The sequence below is a fragment of the Pyxicephalus adspersus genome, chromosome 12, assembly GCF_032062135.1.
Source record: "Pyxicephalus adspersus chromosome 12, UCB_Pads_2.0, whole genome shotgun sequence".
In the NCBI taxonomy this organism is placed as follows: Eukaryota; Metazoa; Chordata; class Amphibia; order Anura; family Pyxicephalidae; genus Pyxicephalus; species Pyxicephalus adspersus.
The window spans coordinates 15497298-15515622 of NC_092869.1; the positions used below are offsets into that span (position 1 = coordinate 15497298).

Consider the following 18325-nt stretch of genomic DNA (forward strand, 5'->3'; position numbering starts at 1 on the left):
ATAAAGCCCCTGATGATACATTTCTGATGTCGGGCATACGCAGAAGGAGCAGCCCCCAGCCAGCTGGGATATGTAACACAAATATCCCAGGAGGGTGCAGATTTACCCTTAAGCCTTTACCACTGTAGAAGTAATAAAGGAAAATGGAGGGGTCCTCCTCCAAAAAATATTACACACATGCAAACGTTCAAACGATCGTATCTAGTGTGTGTACAATACTGGTGGATTATATTTGAACGTGCACAATACAATTGTTCAAAATAATCGTGAATAATCGTTGAACGGTCGTTAATCGTTCGCTTTTGAACGGCAATTATTGCATGTGTGCACCTAGCCTTAAGGCTGCTTGTCATATTCTTCAGCTTAACAATGTGGGTGATCAATCCTTCAGATCTCCTAAACCATTGTTTGTAACGACTTGAATTTTTCAGGGTACACAGGGCACCCTCATAACTATTAGTAACCAAAATGTATTTAAATAATTTCAAGATATGGGGGTAACAAGTTTAAAAGCTTGTGAAATTTGAACATTTGGGATTCTGTTTCAAAGGCAAGTGCCTAGGAGCCAGAAATTGAAAATGCAAATTTAAGGACCCCCTGGGCCACTTTCATAGCAAGGAGAATTGGGGTGGGGCCCCTAAATTTATACCTACCTGTCACAAAACTATAATTGTAATACTATGCTACCCTTTTTGCTTCTGTTCCTTGAACCCCAATATCTCTGGAATGAGAAGGTGCAGGAAACTGAAAATGTAGGTGCAAGGGGGGACACATGTGTATAACCCCCCTCCCCCATTAGCATGGCATTATTAGAACATAAAAATACTGCCCATCAAAATGCCCTGCCCTGTTACACTTAACTGTTCATTTCCCTACCTTGAACCATAATTTCCCTATAACAGAGAGGTGCAGGTAAAAAAAAATATAGATGTGGGGGACACTTGTGGCTAACACCTCCCAAACTTTCATCACCATGGCATCATCACAACATAAAAAACTCTGCCCATAAAAGCATGCTGCCATTACTGTACCCTTCCAGTACCTGAGCCCTAATTTTGTTTTGATGGGCAGAGTTTTTTATGTTCTAATGATACCATAATGATGAAATTTTAGGGGGTGTTATTCACAGATGTTCCCCACACATTTTCAGTTTCTTACACCTCCCCATTCCAGAGAAATTGGGGCTCAAGTGTAAGCAATTGGCAGTAATGTGTAACAGGGCAGTGCTTTTGCCATAGTATTTATATTTTAGTGGGGGAGGGGGAGGTTAGCCAGGGGTGTACCCCCAATTCACCTACATTTTCGGCTTTGTACACCTCACCAATTTAGGGAAATTGGGATTTTAAGAAGAAGAGTAGACATGGTAACATAGTATGACAGCTAGAGAATTGTGTCACCCCAATGCTCCTTGCTATGTAAGTGACCCCGGGATCCCCAAATTGCATTTTCAATGAAGGACTCCTAGGTGCACTTGCTTTTCAAACAGCAACCCCAATGTTGTATTTTCAGAAGTTTTTAAAATTGTGATCCCCATGTCTTTAAATTTTTAAATTCTTGGGGGCTGATATTTTGGGTACTAGTATCTGAGGGTTCTCTGTGTACTCTGAAACTTTTAAGTCATTACAACCAATGCTTTAGGAGATATGAAGGTTTTTGCACAGTGAGTTGTAAGGCTTCAGAATACCATGCAGACCTCACACTGCTCTAATGACATAATTGCACACGAGGGACAGCCTGTGTCCCATCTCATTCTTGCTGTGCTGTTCTCCTTCCTCCAGGCTCTTATCAGCAGCTAGAGTCCTCTGAACGGATGACAGCTGAGAATGGTGTACCCTCTCTGTTGTATATTCAGAGAATTAGAGCTGCAATGAGAGCTAGGCAGGGGACGCACAGCAGTCAGGCGCTCCGCCCACTAAAAGGGGTCTGGGGAGAACTATGCTAAGCACTGTGTTTCTCCCAGATCAGTAAATAATACATGCTGTATGAGAAGAGATGTTGAATAATTTGTGCTCGTTTTCCCATAGTGCAAACACCATCTTAGCAACAATGAGGGAAAATTGTCTGTTTCCTTAGTATGCACATTGGAAAATATGCATAATCACAGAATTATTTGCTGCTTCAATGGGCAGAGATCTGTACATTTTATGAGAAAAAACTTGTCTTTTGATGGGTGTTGCTCACAATGCCTATCCTGATATCCCCACCACTGTCCTCCTCATCCTGGGTACCCATGTCTTGCTAACACTATCATCAACATTGTCTGACCTTGACTCAAATTATGAAATAAATTGCCACCAAGGGCTTGTCTGCCTGCTGTTTCAGTAGCCCTGTTTTTTGGTAATACACTGCGATCACTATTACTGCCACAAGCTGAAACAACTGAAAAACGAAGACAATCTAAAAATCTAAGCAATTCTCTTCTCCTCAACAATTCTCTCGTATAGCTCCTCTGGACTGAATAAATTTTTGTCATTACACAAATCCTCTTCTACCTATCACCTCTTGTTTCCTGGTATTCACACTGCTTACTACCTTGTGAAAACATGCATAACGGGACCTCTTTCTTTCTTCTTGCACTGGTAGTGGTGTGCCTAGTAGTGATGGTGCTGGTGCCCTCCCTCTAGCTAATTAACATAGTTTGGTGAATTTTTGATCCAGATACAAGAGATTTAGTTGAGTTGTGGAACCACTGCTGGAATCTTGTGTGGTCTACTTCCATTTGCCAGACCTAATTCAACCCAATAATGACATTTTTAAACATGTAAATAAACTTAGAATAACTGGCACATTTTATTAGCAGCAATAGGAGAAAATTGCCTGTGAAAATATTTGGTGACCAGTAAAACTATTGGAAAACTGGGGAATTATCCTTTACAATGGGGAAAAAAGTTACCTGTATGTAAATGGAAAGATTAGCTGTTAATATACCTTATATAATAAAGTCCTCTCAGCCCTGTGTATGCAATTGTTTTCCCCTGCAGCCCTCATCTGATTGTATACGATACATCTCCCATTGTAGATGAATTTATTGCACTAACTTTAATCTCTTCAAAGGTTTATCTGTTCACTATCCCGCTGAGTGCACATTGATATTTATTGCCCTGCCAACCCCTTCCCTCCCCAGGTTCAACTGATATCCCAAATTCCTTATACTCTGATCAGTCCATCCATAATCAGGGCCCAAAGCACTTCTATTTAAACAGGCAAGGTCACATGTCCAAATGTTAAGTGCCAAACTATAAGCCCAATGGGAATTAATCCAGGGAATGGAAACAGGAATTGGAACAGATTTGGACATATAATTTTACTCTGCCACTCCCATCTCCTGCCTTTTGGACTGATTTATCCACCTGGACTCCAACACATCCTCTGCTGCTGCCATTCTGTATTTCAATATGTTTATTATTAAATTTTGGTTTGTACAATACAAAGTTTTCACATGAAAACAGACAAAAAAAAGGAACAGAAAAAACATTGTCGTAATAAAAAACATAACACGTTATGTGTACGCTAACTTTTAAACATTTTTCACTGCCTAAATACCCAGACAAAATTATCCATCGCTTCCATAAATAAAAATTATGGAGAACATTTCAGATTCAAGTGGATATTTACCAGAACATGCATAGAGAAACATTAGTTGAAAATATGAGACCAAAAAATATCATGAACATATCGCCTCTGAGCAGTGAATAAACCTATAACATGTCGTATTTATGCCACTAAAGTAAGACAAACAGAAAAGGATAAAAACTACGGGGGGGGGGGGGGAGGAAGGAAAGGGAGAGGAAGTTAGGAAGGCATATATCATTAAAACATCATGTGCTAAAGTGAGTCAGCCTTGGCTAATAGCTAAGTATTATTGAACAAGATTCAAGGTTCCCATATGTCTTCAAATTTACCCAAGGTATTCTTTAGGGTATGAGTCATTCTATCATTAACCATGATCCAATTCAATTTGGCAAAAATGGGATCTAGAAGTATCGAGGGTGATCTCAAAGCTTTGGCCAATTAAATTCTACCCACCAGTAGTATCAATCTAATTAGTTTCATTGTGGGTCTAGAAAGGGGCACCTCAAACTTGCCGAATAGAGCTGCTTCAACAGTGCTGTAAATAGTTTGCTGCAAAATCCTGGAGATCAAACTAAACACCTCGTCCCAAAATGCCCTGGCTAACGGACAGGACCACCAAATATGCAGCATAGAGCCCCGAGAATCACAGCCCCAAAAACATAAAGGAGAGGCTGAGGGAAACATTTTCGCCAATCTAGCTGGAGTCAAATACCATCTAAGTGCTACCTTGTAATTGGCTTCCACCACCGCTGTATTCAAGGAGACCTTGGAAAGGGAGTACACCATGTTCCGCCACTCATCCAATTCCCACGTGATGCCCAGTTCCAATTCCCAGTCTCGCATATATTGCAGTTTACTGGTAGGGGCAACTAAGTAAATCACAGAAATTTGCCCTTTTATGGAAGCTATGGAGGCACAGGTACTTTCAAATGTGGATGAACGCATAGGTCTCAGGGCCTCTTTAATAATCATGTTGATATATGATGCCAATTGTCTGTATCGGAAATGTTCTGTCAGGGGAATTTCAAATTTACTAGACAAGTGTTCCCAAGTCAGCACTGCCCGAATATCCATTAGGTCTTTCACTCTTCTAAACCCCTTGGAGATCTACCAGTTAAAGTCAGCCGGGCATAAACCCGGCGGAAAATCAGGATTATGCCAGAGTGGAGTTAAAGGTTTATGAGGAGAAGAGAGTGTCGGGTGATTGCTATATTTGTCCCATATCTGAATCGAGTGGGACAAGGCCGGACATTTCACTGGACCTCTCAAACATTTTCTGCGCCACATAAGAGATTCTATGGAGCCCAAAAAACTATCCTGATTTTCTATCTCGACCCATTGAGGACGAGAGCCATGTAGAGTGCTCATTGAGATTTGTGCAATCTGCGCAGCCACATAATAGTATTTCAAATTTGGAACCCCCAGGCCCCCTATTTGTTTAGGGGCAAAAAGTGTATTTTACAAATTCTAGCCTTCTTCCCTGCCCAGATGAACTTCATTATTCTAGACTGAAGGAGATTAAGCTCCCTAATGGGAACCTGAATCGGAAGAGTACGGAACAGGTAAAGTAGTCTAGGAAGTAGGTTCATTTTAATAGTCGCCATCCGTCCCAGCCACGAAGGGGGCAGGAGGGACCACCTTTGTATATCCGCATAAAGAGGTGTATAATTCCGATTCCGATTTTAAACAGAGGTGTATAATTAACCCTATAGAGGCCGTTGTAAGTAGGAGCCAACCGGATACCCAAATACTGAATATAGTCCACATGCCAGCTGAAATCAAATGTCTCCCTAATTCCTTTCAATGTCTCTATAGGGATATTTATAGGCCTGAGATTTAGATTTATTTACCTTTAGGCCCGAGCATAAGGAGAATTCGTCCAGAAGTTTCATTAGGTTGGGCAGGGTAGTGATTGGAGAGGTGACAAACATCAGGATGTCGTCGGCAAAGAGAGCACATTTATGTTCTGCCTGGTTGCAGCTAATCCCTTTAATATTAGCATTCATGCACATTGCAATCGCTAAGGGCTCTATTGCTAATGCAAACAGAAGGGGCGACAGCGGGCATCCCTGTCTGGTCCCCCTTTTAATTGGGATAGCTTTAGAAAAAAAGCCCCCAAGCGATATTTTCGCTTCTGGGGAATCATACAGTGCCAGCAGCATATTGATAAAATAAGCCTCAAAGTCCATCCTAGCAAGTACTTGAAAAAGATATCTCCACGATATACTATCAAATGCCTTTTGGAGATCGAGGGATATCAACATGGCCTGACGCGAAGGACCCTCATCCCAATTAGAATTAACCACTGAGATCAAATCTATTGCCCTTCTCGTCTGATCCGGAGCCTGTCTGTGCTGCATAAACCCACCTGGTCCGGGTGGACATACACCCCCAAAAAGGAGCCCAGTCGGATTGACATGATCTTCGTCAGAATTTTAAGGTCACAGTTAATCAAACGTTTTGTAGTACAGATTAGAAAAACCATCCGGGCCAGGTGAGCTTCCCGTCTTGAGATATTTAGGAACCCCATGTACATCCTCAATTGTGAATGGCCTTTCCAATATTGCCTTGTGCTTAGGTTGCAATTTAGGTAAATCAAGCTTACTAAGAAACCCTTCAATATTCTCTTTGGAAATTGCTTCTTCAGAACTATACAGATGACTATAAAAATCCTCGAAAGCTGCCAGAATTTTTTCAGGATTTTGCGATAATCTACCATCTTTGACCTTGATTTTAGGGAGCGCATGGGTCTTGGGTCTAGGGTTGAGTTTGTTCACCAACAATCTGCCTGGTTTGTCGCTCCACAGGTAAAATTTGTGGGCCAACCATCTAATCGATTTTTCTGCCCTAGTTGTAAGAAGTAAGTTAAGGTCAGTACGTTTAGCCTCCAACTGAGACTTCAACTCAGACCGAGGGTCATTCTTATGTCGCTGCTGCAACTGGTGATATTCCTGAAGTTGAGTATGAATCAGTTTGTTAAGAGCCCTCTTACAGGACGCCCCTATTTTAATCAGCTCCCCTCGAATGTAAGCCTTATGCGCGTCCCAATTGGTAGCCGGGGAGGTATCGCTTGCAACATTAATTGAAAAATAACTACTTAACAGAGAATCTATCTCCCCTTTTACTAGTGAGTCTGAAACAAAGCAAAGCTTGTTAAATCTCCATCTAAATCCAGCGCTGGGCCGGTGAAAACCCGTCAGATATACAACTAAAGGATCATGGTCAGACCAAGGTGTCGACAGGATCCGGGCCCCTAGTATATTGGGGAGCAATTGAGACTGAACAAACCCATGGTCTATACGAGAGTACTGATTATGTGCTGCTGAAAAGTAGGTATAGTCCCTGGCCGTCGGGTTCATTTCCCGCCAAATATCAATAAGGTCATATTGTCGCAGCAAAAGGGAAAGGCCATGACTCTTTTTCGGGGGGTCTCTATATCTGCTTAATTTAGACTTATCTAAAATATGATCCAACGCTAAGTTGGAATCGCCTAACAAAATAAGGGATTCCTTCACTTGAGGCCAGATCTTACCCAAAAAGGCATGAAAAAATGCCAATTGGCCATCATTGGGTGCATAATAAGACCCCACCGTAATGAGCTGTGAACCAACATACCCAATCACTACTAAAAACCTACCCTCTGGGTCTCTAATAACCTCCTCTGGAGCAAAGTTCAGACTCTTTCTAAAGCACAAGAGGACCCCACACTTCTTCTTGTCTGAATTGGCATTGTAATGAATAGGATAGTGTTTATGAAAGTACCTCGGTACCGAATTATTGGAGAAATGGGTTTTCGTGTAAAGCTAGGATATCGACCTTTAAGGAGTTGTAGTATTGAAAGGCTTTAGACCTCTTGATCGAGGAGTTAAGGCCCTGGACATTATGGGATAGCATTGTTAACTTACTAGGATGCCCAGGCAATGTGGGTGGATCAGACATCATTAGAGAATATTATTAGCAAAGCTGTCTATGTACTTCCTCTGGGGGTAAGGAAAGACAACAGGGGGTCTATTGGGGTACACTGACAAACAAGAAAACAAACAAAAAACAAACAACCAACGCACCAAACTGTAAAGTAGTGAACCAAGGAGGATTGGGTGCCTCCCTGACCCCGGGAAACAAACAGTCCCGGACCTCGGGGGGCAGCCTCACCTCCCGTGCTCCCAGGAGCTCCCAGAAACTCCATCTCGTCAGGGAGATTTTGGTCGGGTCCGAAAAATTAAATAAAACCTGGCCTAGATTCCCTGCTAGTTGAGGGCATGTGTGATCCCCCGGATCCCACTCCCCTTGAAAAAAAAAAAAAAAATTCGCATACAAAAGGCACTAGGTCCCGACAAACATAGCTTAGCTGTACTTTGACATAACAACCCGGGGGGGACCTTATGCTTGATAATGGCTCGGCAGCCACCTTACATTCAGTACAATAAAAGAAAAATCAGTATCTTTTGGACTGTGATGGAAAAAACACTGAGATATTAACTTAGACATGCTTATCAGTCAACAGTAAACAGGACTACCACATAGTGTCCTGAAGAAAACCAGAAACAGGAGAAGGGTTCCTCCACTCCTGAGCAGACACTATATAAATTAATAGTGTAGGCGAGAGCGAACCCAAACCCATTTTGGCTAGAGATAACCACACAAGAGGCCCAACGCACGGTCTCAAAAGCAGGCATTTAAACAACAAAATAAGTGACCCTTAAAGACCTCCATCATATTATGACATTGAGAGGTTGAAGCTTGTAGCAGGAAAGCGTCCAAGTTAACCATTTAAGGAGTCTTCTGTAATTGCTTTCCAGATGTTTTGACCTTGTTCCAAGGAGGTAGATGCCCCCCCCCCCCCCCCCCCCCCGCCGGTGAAGTATATCCTCCCTCTGGATTAGGTCCAAATCTTTGAGGAGTTGTTCTCCCTTAGCAAAAGAGGAAAAAGAAAAACTTTTCCCTTGTAATTGGAAGATCAGTTTCAACGGGAAGGCCCATCTATATTTAATCTTGTTATCAATCAGCACTTGCAAAAGGGGTTTAAGCGCCCTCCTACGTTGTATAGTAAATGGTGTTATGTCAGAAAAAATCTGTACTGGGTGCCTTTCCATCTCGACTTGATCCATAGCCCTGGTGACCTTTAACAATGCTTCCTTCGTGGTAAAGTAGTGAGGTTTAACTATCACATCCCTGGGTGGGCCGTCTTGTCTGGGTGCCACCAGAGCCCTATGTGCCCTATCAAGCAGTAGGTGCGATTCTGGTAAGTCAGGTAGAAATTTTTGTAAAAATCGCCTCACGGCCTCTGTAACATCTTTAATAGATTCCGGCAACCCCCTGATTCTGAAGTTATTTCTGCGTGACCTCTTTTCCATATCATCAAGCTTAAGCTGTAGATGCGCAATCTGGGTATGTAGCACGGAGATCTCTTTGGAATTCTGATTAACGTGAAACACCGTCTCATCTACTTTTTTCTCAAAAACATCAATTCGTGTGCCCAGATTCTGTATATCTTGACGCAGCTCGGAAGTGATGACCACTGTAACTTTGGCTAGCTCTGTCTGTAGGAGACCAGCAATACTCTGATACAGCCTGTTCTCATCAGTAGGGAGATCAGAGGTGGGGGGATAATCAGTGGGGTCGGGCATTAACACCCTAAATCGAGAGCCATCAGGCTGTGACAGTGAAGTGGGGCTAATAGATTGAGCCTCTTCCCCTGGATGGCTCATAGAGCCTTGTGCTGCTTGCAAAGATGTCTGTGAAGGGGACTGCTGTAAACGTCCCAAGCAGGGATAATCCTGTGCATCCAGGTTGCTAGCAGGGGGGGAGAGAGAAGCACTCCTCTCCCATCCCCTGACTGTGTCACCCCCACTCATACCTGCGGGAGAGCCGCTCTCCCTCTCCTTCTCCTGCAGTCGAGGACCCGCTGCCACGTGCACCTCCCTGGGGGCCGCCATCTTAGGAGCCGGCCGGTGAGCTTGAGACCGGGAAATGTGGTCTTTTGCTTTGGGTCCCGACTTGCCGACCATCATCTGGAGCAGTGGAGAGGAGTCCTGATGCCTTCCCAGCAAGTAAAAAGCGTGGCTGCTGATTGCTGCTCTTACGGGCACTAAAAAGGGATTCGGAGGAAGCCGAGCCGGCTAGAATGCTACCATTCCGGACGGCGGCGCATGCGCACTGACTGCTGCTGCCACTCTGAACTGGTATTTCATCAAACCATCTATTTGACTGAATCATCATATCCCACTCCTGGAACTCAGCAAGTTTACAAGCCTCACTTGAACCCATATTACTGACTGCCTCTCATGGTTTGCAATTATCTGTAAAAATGTACTATTCACCCTGCTCTCTCTTTGTTGGCACTACTCCCTGTCCTCCCCAGTCTGATAACTCATTGTCTCCCTGCTCCTTCTCACACCTTATTTCTCTGTGCTCCTGCACCTTTTTTTCTCTACTGATACTCTCTGGTGACATCTCACCCAACCCTGGTCCCCCACACAGCCAGCCCCTTCCATATACTCTCAGCAAGACACTCCCTTCGCCTAACCTCATCCCCATTCACCCTACCCATAAGTTCTTAACCCCTCTCTCTGGCAGTCTATGAAATGCCCGATCTGCTGACAATAAATTAACCTCTATACACAACCTTCTCTTTTCTAAATCTCTGACCTTTCTGGCTCTCACTGAAATGTGGCTTTCCTCCTCTGACTCTGCCGCTGCTCTATCCTATGGAGGCCTGCACTTTACACATACCGCTATACCTGTCAACAAAGTAGGAGGTGGTGTGGGTCTCCTTCTCTCTCCACACTGTACATACAGAGTCCTTCCTACCCCACCCTCTCTCATTTTCACCTCTTTTGAAGTCCACTCTGTCCGTCTCTTTAGCCCATTACCCCTCATTGTTGCTGTTGCCTACAGCACCCCCAGTCCAGTATCACAATTTTTGGATAACTTTGCATCCTGGCTCCCACACATCCTTTCCCATGACCTGCCCACCCTCATCCTTGGTGACTTTAATGTAATGCAAAGGAATGTCTTATAGCTACCTGTACAGATGTATATGGGTACCCCGTGAGCCGGATTCCCTAAGAACTCTGCTAAGAACACTCCCTAAGAACTCCCTCTTGTTATTATTTCAGCTCCCCTTTTATATAGGTAAGTCCCATTAGGTAACATTGGGGACTCTTGGATTGGTTAGTGGGTGTGTTCTGTACGATGACCATCAGTTGACACACACCCCCCTAGATTGGGATTGGTTACTGTAATTTGATGGAGCTCCAAACTAAATTTGATATATGAATCTCCAGCTGGAATCTATGCTCAGGGGTCCATAAAGGTCCAGCTGGGTCATCACCCGAGCCCAACTGTTCAATTATGCCTCCATCTTCTGCTGACTCAGGCTTGATGGATTTTTTGCCCCTTGAAGGCCCTACTGGTGATCTGTTTGTTATGGGAAAATAGGTCTTGTTTCCTGGCATCTGTTTTATCATCTGTTTGTTTCCTCCTGTGAAGTACTGGACTTGGAGACCCCCTAGGAGGGCCAGAGGCCAGTACAAAGATAAAACAGGTTTCATGTTTACCCACAACATTCCTGCACCTATACACATATATTATGTATACATATATATCTATCCACAAATATCTATAAACAATCTTGAGGTGCAAAAGAGAGGTATGTACCAATAGAAAGGGAGAGGTTAAATAGTTTGGTTAGGGCAGGGGCCACGGTGGAGGAATGGGCACGGAGTAGATCAGAGAGAATTGGGTCAAGTTGACAGCTAGTAGATGGAGATGATGAGAGTAGAGAGGAGACTTCAACCATAGTAACAGGGGTGAGGGAGGCCAGTGATGATTTACAGGTGGATGGGGTGGGTATGGTTGGAGTAGCTCGGTAAGCAGAGACATCATGTCTGATATTGTCAATTTTATCTCCAAAGTAGGTGGCTATGTCTTGGCCAGCGAAGGTTGTTGTGGGGCGAGCAGTTGTGGGGTTTAGGAGGGAGTCAATTGTTGAGAAGAGGTTGCGTGGGTTGGAAGCCTGGGAGGAAATGACAGCGGAAAAATAATTTTGCTTGGTGGCAGTGAGTTCAGTGTTAGAGCTTTGTAGCTTGGCTTTGTAGTCCATATCCAAGTCAGCGCTGAGGCCAGATTTTCTCTACTTGCGCTCAGCTGCACGAACAGTCTGTTGTAGCTGTTTGATATGATTGTTGTGCCAGGGTTGGGGGTTGGCAGGGCAGGGATAGCGGAAGGTGGCATTTTCAGGTCCAGGTGGTTATCCAGAGCCAAGGAAAGACAGTGGTTTAACTGGGTGGCAGCTTCATCTGGGGAGGTGATTTTGGAGGGAGTGGGGGTTAGGGCCACAAATCAGTTTGAGAATAGGTTGTGGTCAAGGTTACAGATATCTCTCTGCCATTGACCAGGTCTGGGATGTGGCAAAGGGGGGCAAGAGTTCGATAGGTCAAAGGTGATCAGGTTGTGATCAGAAAGGGGAAATGGTGAGTTGTCAAGGAGTGTGAGGTTGCAGAGTTTTGAAAATACTAGGTCTAAAGTTCTTCCAGCAATGTGTGTGGGGCCATTGATGTTCTGTTTGAGTCCAAATGAGGAGGTAATGGAAAGCAGTTTGGTGGAGGAAGGATGGTTGCGCTCATCCACTGCAACATTAAAGTCACTGAGGATGAGGGTGGGCAGGTCATGGGAAAGATTGTGTGGGAGCCAAGAGGCAAAGTTATTAAAAAATTGTGACACTGGGCCAGGGGGTTGGTAGACAACAGCAACAATGAGGGGTAAGGGCCTGAAGAGATGGACAGAATGGACTTCAAAAGAGGTGAAAATGAGATGTATGTACAGTTAGGTGAGAGAATGAGACCCACACCACCCCCTCTTTCTTGCCAGGTCTAGGGGTATCTGTGAAGTACAGGCCTCCATAGGGGAGGGCAGCAGCAGAGGCAGAGTCAGAAGTAGAAAGCAAAGTTTTAGTGAGAGCCAGGAAGGTGAGATATTTAGAAAGGAGAAGGTTGTAAGAACTTATGGGTAGCGTTATTGGGGATGAGGTTAGGAGAAGGAAGTGTCTTGCTTAGAGTGTATAGAAAAGAGAGGCTGTGTGGGGGACCAAGGTTGGGTTAGATGTCACCAGAAAGTATAGGTAGAGAATAAAGGTACAGGAGCAAAGAGAGAGAGATCAGGAGTGTGAAGGAGCAAAGAGACAATGAGTTATCAGACTGGGGAGGACAGGGAGTAGTGCCAGAAAAGAGAGTGCAGGGTGAATAATACATTTTAACAGATAACTGCAAACCATATGCGTACAATAAACATGTGGCAAACTGAAGTTCATTCTAAACTGAAGCCGGTCCTGTAATAACGGCTATAGTGAGGCTTCTAGGCTTGGTGAGCTTCAGGAGTAGAATTTGATGATTCAGTCAAAGAGATGGTTTGATGAAAGAACAGTTCAGAATGGCAGCTGCAGAGGATACGTTGGAGTCCAGGTGGATGAATCCAGAGGCAGGAGATGGGAGTTTCAGAGAAAAATTATATGTTCAATTCAAATCCAATTCAATTGAACCTGGGGAGGGGTTGGCAGGGCAAAACATGTCAATGTGCACTCAGCTGGAACTAAGGGATAGTGAACAGATACATCTATGGTAGATTAAAGTTCAATAAAATATACAATCAGATGAGGGTTGCAGGGGAAAACAATTGCATACACAGGGCTGAGATTTGGCTGAATTGGAGACGTACCTGTTGTTTAAATAGAAGTGCTTTTTGCCCTGAATATGGATGGATTCCCTTCCCAAAGAAAATTAAAATAAACACGTAAAAAAAAACTAATTATAATAATAATTTGTGTAAGATGCACTTGCATTCACCATTGTTGTAAAGCCCTCTCCCCAAGAAAAAAAAAATAGGTAAATTAGAATGCATCTTTTGGAAACTCACAGGGAGCAAGGGGCAGTGGCATTTAGTGGTGGTGGAGCCAAGTGGAATTGGCTCCTCGTTTATTTTTAGAACAACCAAGCTGCAATAGGGATGACTCGGCCAGAGCCACAGGATGAAGACATTCCATGCACTGAAATCTTTACTTTCCTCTGGGGAGGAAAAGGAGGACCCATGGGAGGAGAAGTAAGGTATGTCAGTGTGTGCAGTTTGTCCTCTACAGACCATGCAGACATATTGCAGGCAAGAGGGGTTCCTCTTGGTACTGTAGATCGAGTGATGAGAAGTGAGGATGAAAAGAATGAGTTAGTAGATATAAACATGGGATTGAAGGCAGATTAGGCATTGGACTGGGGATGGACAAAAGAGGTATTATGTTGAGAGCAGTTGACAATTTGTTTTACTTGCAGTTTTTTTTGTGGGGATATGCCGGGGTCCTTAGCTGCCATTGTAAGGTGCCTTTTAGTGTGTCTACGCACCTTTGAGAAAGAATTGGGGTGACCTCCAGGCATACCTGCTCCAAGATAGTACACTTAAAACCTAAACTCCAAATTTTTACTTTACATAAAAGGGTAGACAATCCTTTTTTATACAGTACAAATATGATTTTTTTTTTTAAGTGCAACACCCTTTTTTTGCAAAAGGGGCTTTTTCTTCACTAAGGGGAAAGAGATGCCAATCTTGCACATGCGCAAAGAGATTGGCTCTTTTTTTCCTTTTTACAGTGTGCTGCATCACCCGATCTGCAGGAGATCAAAGAAGAAGACAGAAGATGGTGGTGCCTGTCGATTCTTGCGCGCCAGGACGAAGTATTCCAGGATGGTGCAGGACCTAATTGAGGAAAGGTCCAGGGATCTGCAGGATTAAAGGTAAGTGTATTTTTTTTTTTTTAGTTTTAAAGATTAGTTAAGGACCATCGTTTACAGATGGGCCTTGAATAGGCAGTGTGGCTTTCATATAAACAGTTTTTGCAAATGTATGCAAATAAAACCTCTTGTTTTTTGCAGGTTGGCAAATTTGAAGGGGATCCTTATATTGTATTGATTTCTTGTATTGCTCTAAAAAGTGAAAAAAACATACTTTCCTTTCTAGCAGATGCCCTAAAGTGCTGCTATTTCACTACTTTATTGTCTTCCTTCGAATACTTGATGCAACAGAGCACTGATGGAACAGCATTTTAAGACATAAGCCAGAATAGTATATTTCTTTTTATTTACCAGTTATGCTTTTGAATGTCAGTGACCCTCTGCTGACAGGGATATTTTAAATATAAAACTCACAAGATTTTCACAGACAAGGTGGAAATGAAACAGGTCAAGCACTCTTTCAGTTAAGTATATAAAGTGTTTTTCAAAATGTTTATGCAACGGTCGGTTTTTCTCTCTCTGAGAGTTCCTTTGTGTTTAGTTATCTGCATAACATCTAATTTAAGAGAGTGTCTTGTGTGTGTTGTGTATTGCAATGTTGACAGATAATTTGCTTGAACACAACTATTAAAACAATTATAAGTATTGTTGTTCCTACTGTATTACTGCTGACTGTATTATTTTAAAATGTATATCCTTATCTTAAAATATTAAACTGTGGTTTAACATATAACTGATATATATTGATAGTAGTACTGATAGCTTTTAGTATTGAAATTGTTAATCTCTCCATCAGGAAAAAAGTATTACTTGTATGATCCAGTCAGTGGAAATAGCACAAGTCCAGAGTCAATGGAAGAAGACTGGGTCGGAGTGAAACTACCTATTACTGCTGCACTGAGCTTCAAGAATGAGATGTACCTCATTGGAAAAAAAAAGTTCCAGAAGATTCTAATGCTTACCTACTCACAGAATCGAGTATATGGTAACATTCACCAAGCTAAAAATTTGGACCAACTGCTTTTGTGTGATTCTCCTAAACCATAGTAACACAGGACTGGTTTTAGACGTGATTCTCTGTCCATTATTAATCACTATAGTTAAGTCTCTAACCATTGTAATTGTACTTTATTTGTTAAAGCAATAAGTGACAAAATAAAATAAAAAAATGTATAAAAAATGTAAAATAGGTGATATTTTATGTCATAAAGGGATAAAGCTAAATTAAATAGCTTAGATTTACTCTTGTTCATTGTGGAAAAATGCCAGTGGGTATATGTATAGTGTTTCACATGTGCAATAAAATGTAAAATAATTATACTACAAATAAAATGTATACAATATTTTAGCAAAATCAGGTTATTGCACAATATTTGATTACACAAGAATGCTGCTCTTGCTTGATGATAATTGTGGTACTTATGTGGGAAAATATTTTCAAAAGAAGTTGACAGAGCAAAAGACCTAGCAACCTAGCATCACCACAGCAATGTCCACATGGCAAAGAAGCCTAGGAAAGAAACAAGAACTGGATGAGTGGTATGAAAGCTGAGAAAGACCTTTAAAAGAATTGCTAAGGTCTTTTTCAACTTAACCTTTACAGAAAACAATGTAAATAATATTTTGTGCCATTCTTTTAGATCTCACAGTCCAAATTTAGTACAAATACACAACTGATGTTTAGAGCAGTGGTATCCAACCTAAATTAAATCAAGGAAAGAGAAAGAAGGGTTTTTTGGCTAAATAATTTTTAGTGTATTTAAGCACAAGAGTACAAATCAATATGTAACAATATCAAAATAGAATTACAGGGATCCATTCAAGTAATGTGGTTTGCCAACTCCCATTTAACATCATGGGGTTGGAATAACCAAACTAGACAATAGGTTGTTAAAAAGGTGTTGGTTAAAGACTATGAAACACCTTGTAGCCCGATGTGTTTTGCCTAATGGCTTCCTCAGGGGTATATAGATGTACATAAACGGGTAATTCAAAACAGAAAAAGTACTTAAAGTTTATAACTGTACGGTAATAGTATAGCCATACAAACAAAATACAATTAAATGCAAAAGAGTACATTAGATTGTTATCCAAATAGTTACATCCTTAATGTGACTGATAACATGAGAAATAACACACATCATAATAAGTATAAGGGGGTACAATAAAGAGTGTGGTATTATTTATAAAATACAGGTAGTCCCCGAGTTAAGGACTTCCGACATACGGACGACTACTAGATACAAACAGGGCTTCCCTGCTCATTCGTGTGTAGGACAGAGGCTTGATGGGGGGCGGGGGGTGGGGAATTTGCATGACTTGCAGAAGAAGTCTTTTGCTGTTCTGCAACATCTAACTCTCTACTGACCAAGACAAATTCTGCAGTTGTTTATTTTTGCATATCAAGCACAGCTCGCTCCAGAAGCTAAATGTCTAGGCTTTATAATGTTTTTTTTTTTTTTTTTGCTTTGTTTGTGATTAACCCACAATGAGGATTTTATACAGTAACTGACACCACTTTGCCTAATATTATGTTGAGACCAACATCTGTCCTAATTGCATTTATTAAAATATTGTACCTGCTCTGACATACATAGAAATTCAACTTAAAAACAAACCTTTAGTTCCTATCTCGTATGTAGCCCTGGGGCTACCTGTAGTAGTAAAATTATAAGGGAAATATGTTAGGTAAAGTGATGTTATTCGTATGTAGCAAATAATAAGGTATAGTACTTTCGTACCCTTAGGTAAAGATAGAGGGATGTGAAAAAAGGATGTCACACAAGGTTGTTTCCTATTAAAAAAAGGTTAGGATAAGATTTGTTAAAGTAGGTTTACATGGTTTAAAAGGGTGTCATGAATGTGAGTAAATATAATAATATGAAATAGGAATGGAGGTTACTTACAGTAAACTCAAGGATTATAATCTAAGTAAAGGCGGCTGTTTATTAGGTGGAGTGTAGCAGGAACTCATAGGTAGATCCCCTTAGGGGAACAACAGAAAGGGGGGGTTTTATATAGGAAAAATATATAATTATGAGTTATAATAATTTCACACTAATTAATTAGTTTAAATTATACAGGTCTGAAGGATTAGTAGTGAGTAGTGTCTATAGTGAAATGTGCGGATATTATTGACTTACACATAGTCGGAGAGTGAGCAGGAACTGGTTGTGCAAAAACCAGCAAAATCCAGTCAAAAGAGCCTCTAGGGTGGGACATTTAGGAAGAATTTTATGAGAATATTAGAATGAATATCTGATGATCAATATCTAATTATCAAGATTAAATTGGAATGGATATCTATGAGAAAGTAGTTTAAATCTGTTAAAGGTATTAACTTACTTGAGTCCAAAGTGACAGAATGCAGCAGCCAGGGAGAGAAGCAAATTACTGACAGTCCCACCTAAAATATGCGAGGAGAATGTGTCCTTAGAGCTGCGCATGCTCATACCAGATGGTTGCACCTGCGCAGTAGGAAAGCAGTGGAAGGGTATACCTATGTGTAACGGCGGTGCGGGGGTGGGACTTTTAAAACAACAACTCCAATGTTAAATTTTCACTCATTTTTAAAATTACGACCCCCATATTTTTATATTTTGAAAGTTGTTAAAGGTGGGGTGATGAAATTTAGAACTGCTAGCTATGAGGGTCTGTGTACTCTGAAAATTTCAAGTCAGTAGGACATATTGTTCAGGAGATGTGGAGGTTTGTACTCGGAGAGATGTAAGTAGGGATGAGCGAGAAGGCCTCTGACAGTCTCACAAAAATTTCCTCAAACTTCCAATGGGTATGCGAAATTTCGGTGAACCTATATAGCGGATTCCATTAAAGTCAACAGGCCAAATTTAAACATTAACCCCCCTAGCGTTCTAATTCTGTCAGTTTTTTGATGCAAAAATAGATCCTATTTTTTTGCATAGAAATTTTTGTTTATATTGTGGGCCTGTAATTCTTAGGATTAACTCCCAGGTATA

At 41.8% G+C, this 18325-nt stretch overlaps 1 protein-coding gene across 3 annotated transcripts in view; it reads left to right on the forward strand.

The window, feature by feature from the left end:
• LOC140341920 (matrix metalloproteinase-18-like) overlaps positions 1-15691 on the forward strand; it is a 224930-nt gene extending 209239 nt beyond the window's left edge. For all 3 annotated transcript variants that reach the window (XM_072427865.1, XM_072427867.1, XM_072427866.1), the window contains one exon: positions 15145-15691. In XM_072427865.1, coding sequence (XP_072283966.1) covers positions 15145-15395 — 251 coding nt within the window. In that variant the 3' untranslated portion in view covers positions 15396-15691. The remainder of the gene's footprint in view (positions 1-15144) is intronic.
• Positions 15692-18325: the final 2634 nt, after the last annotated feature.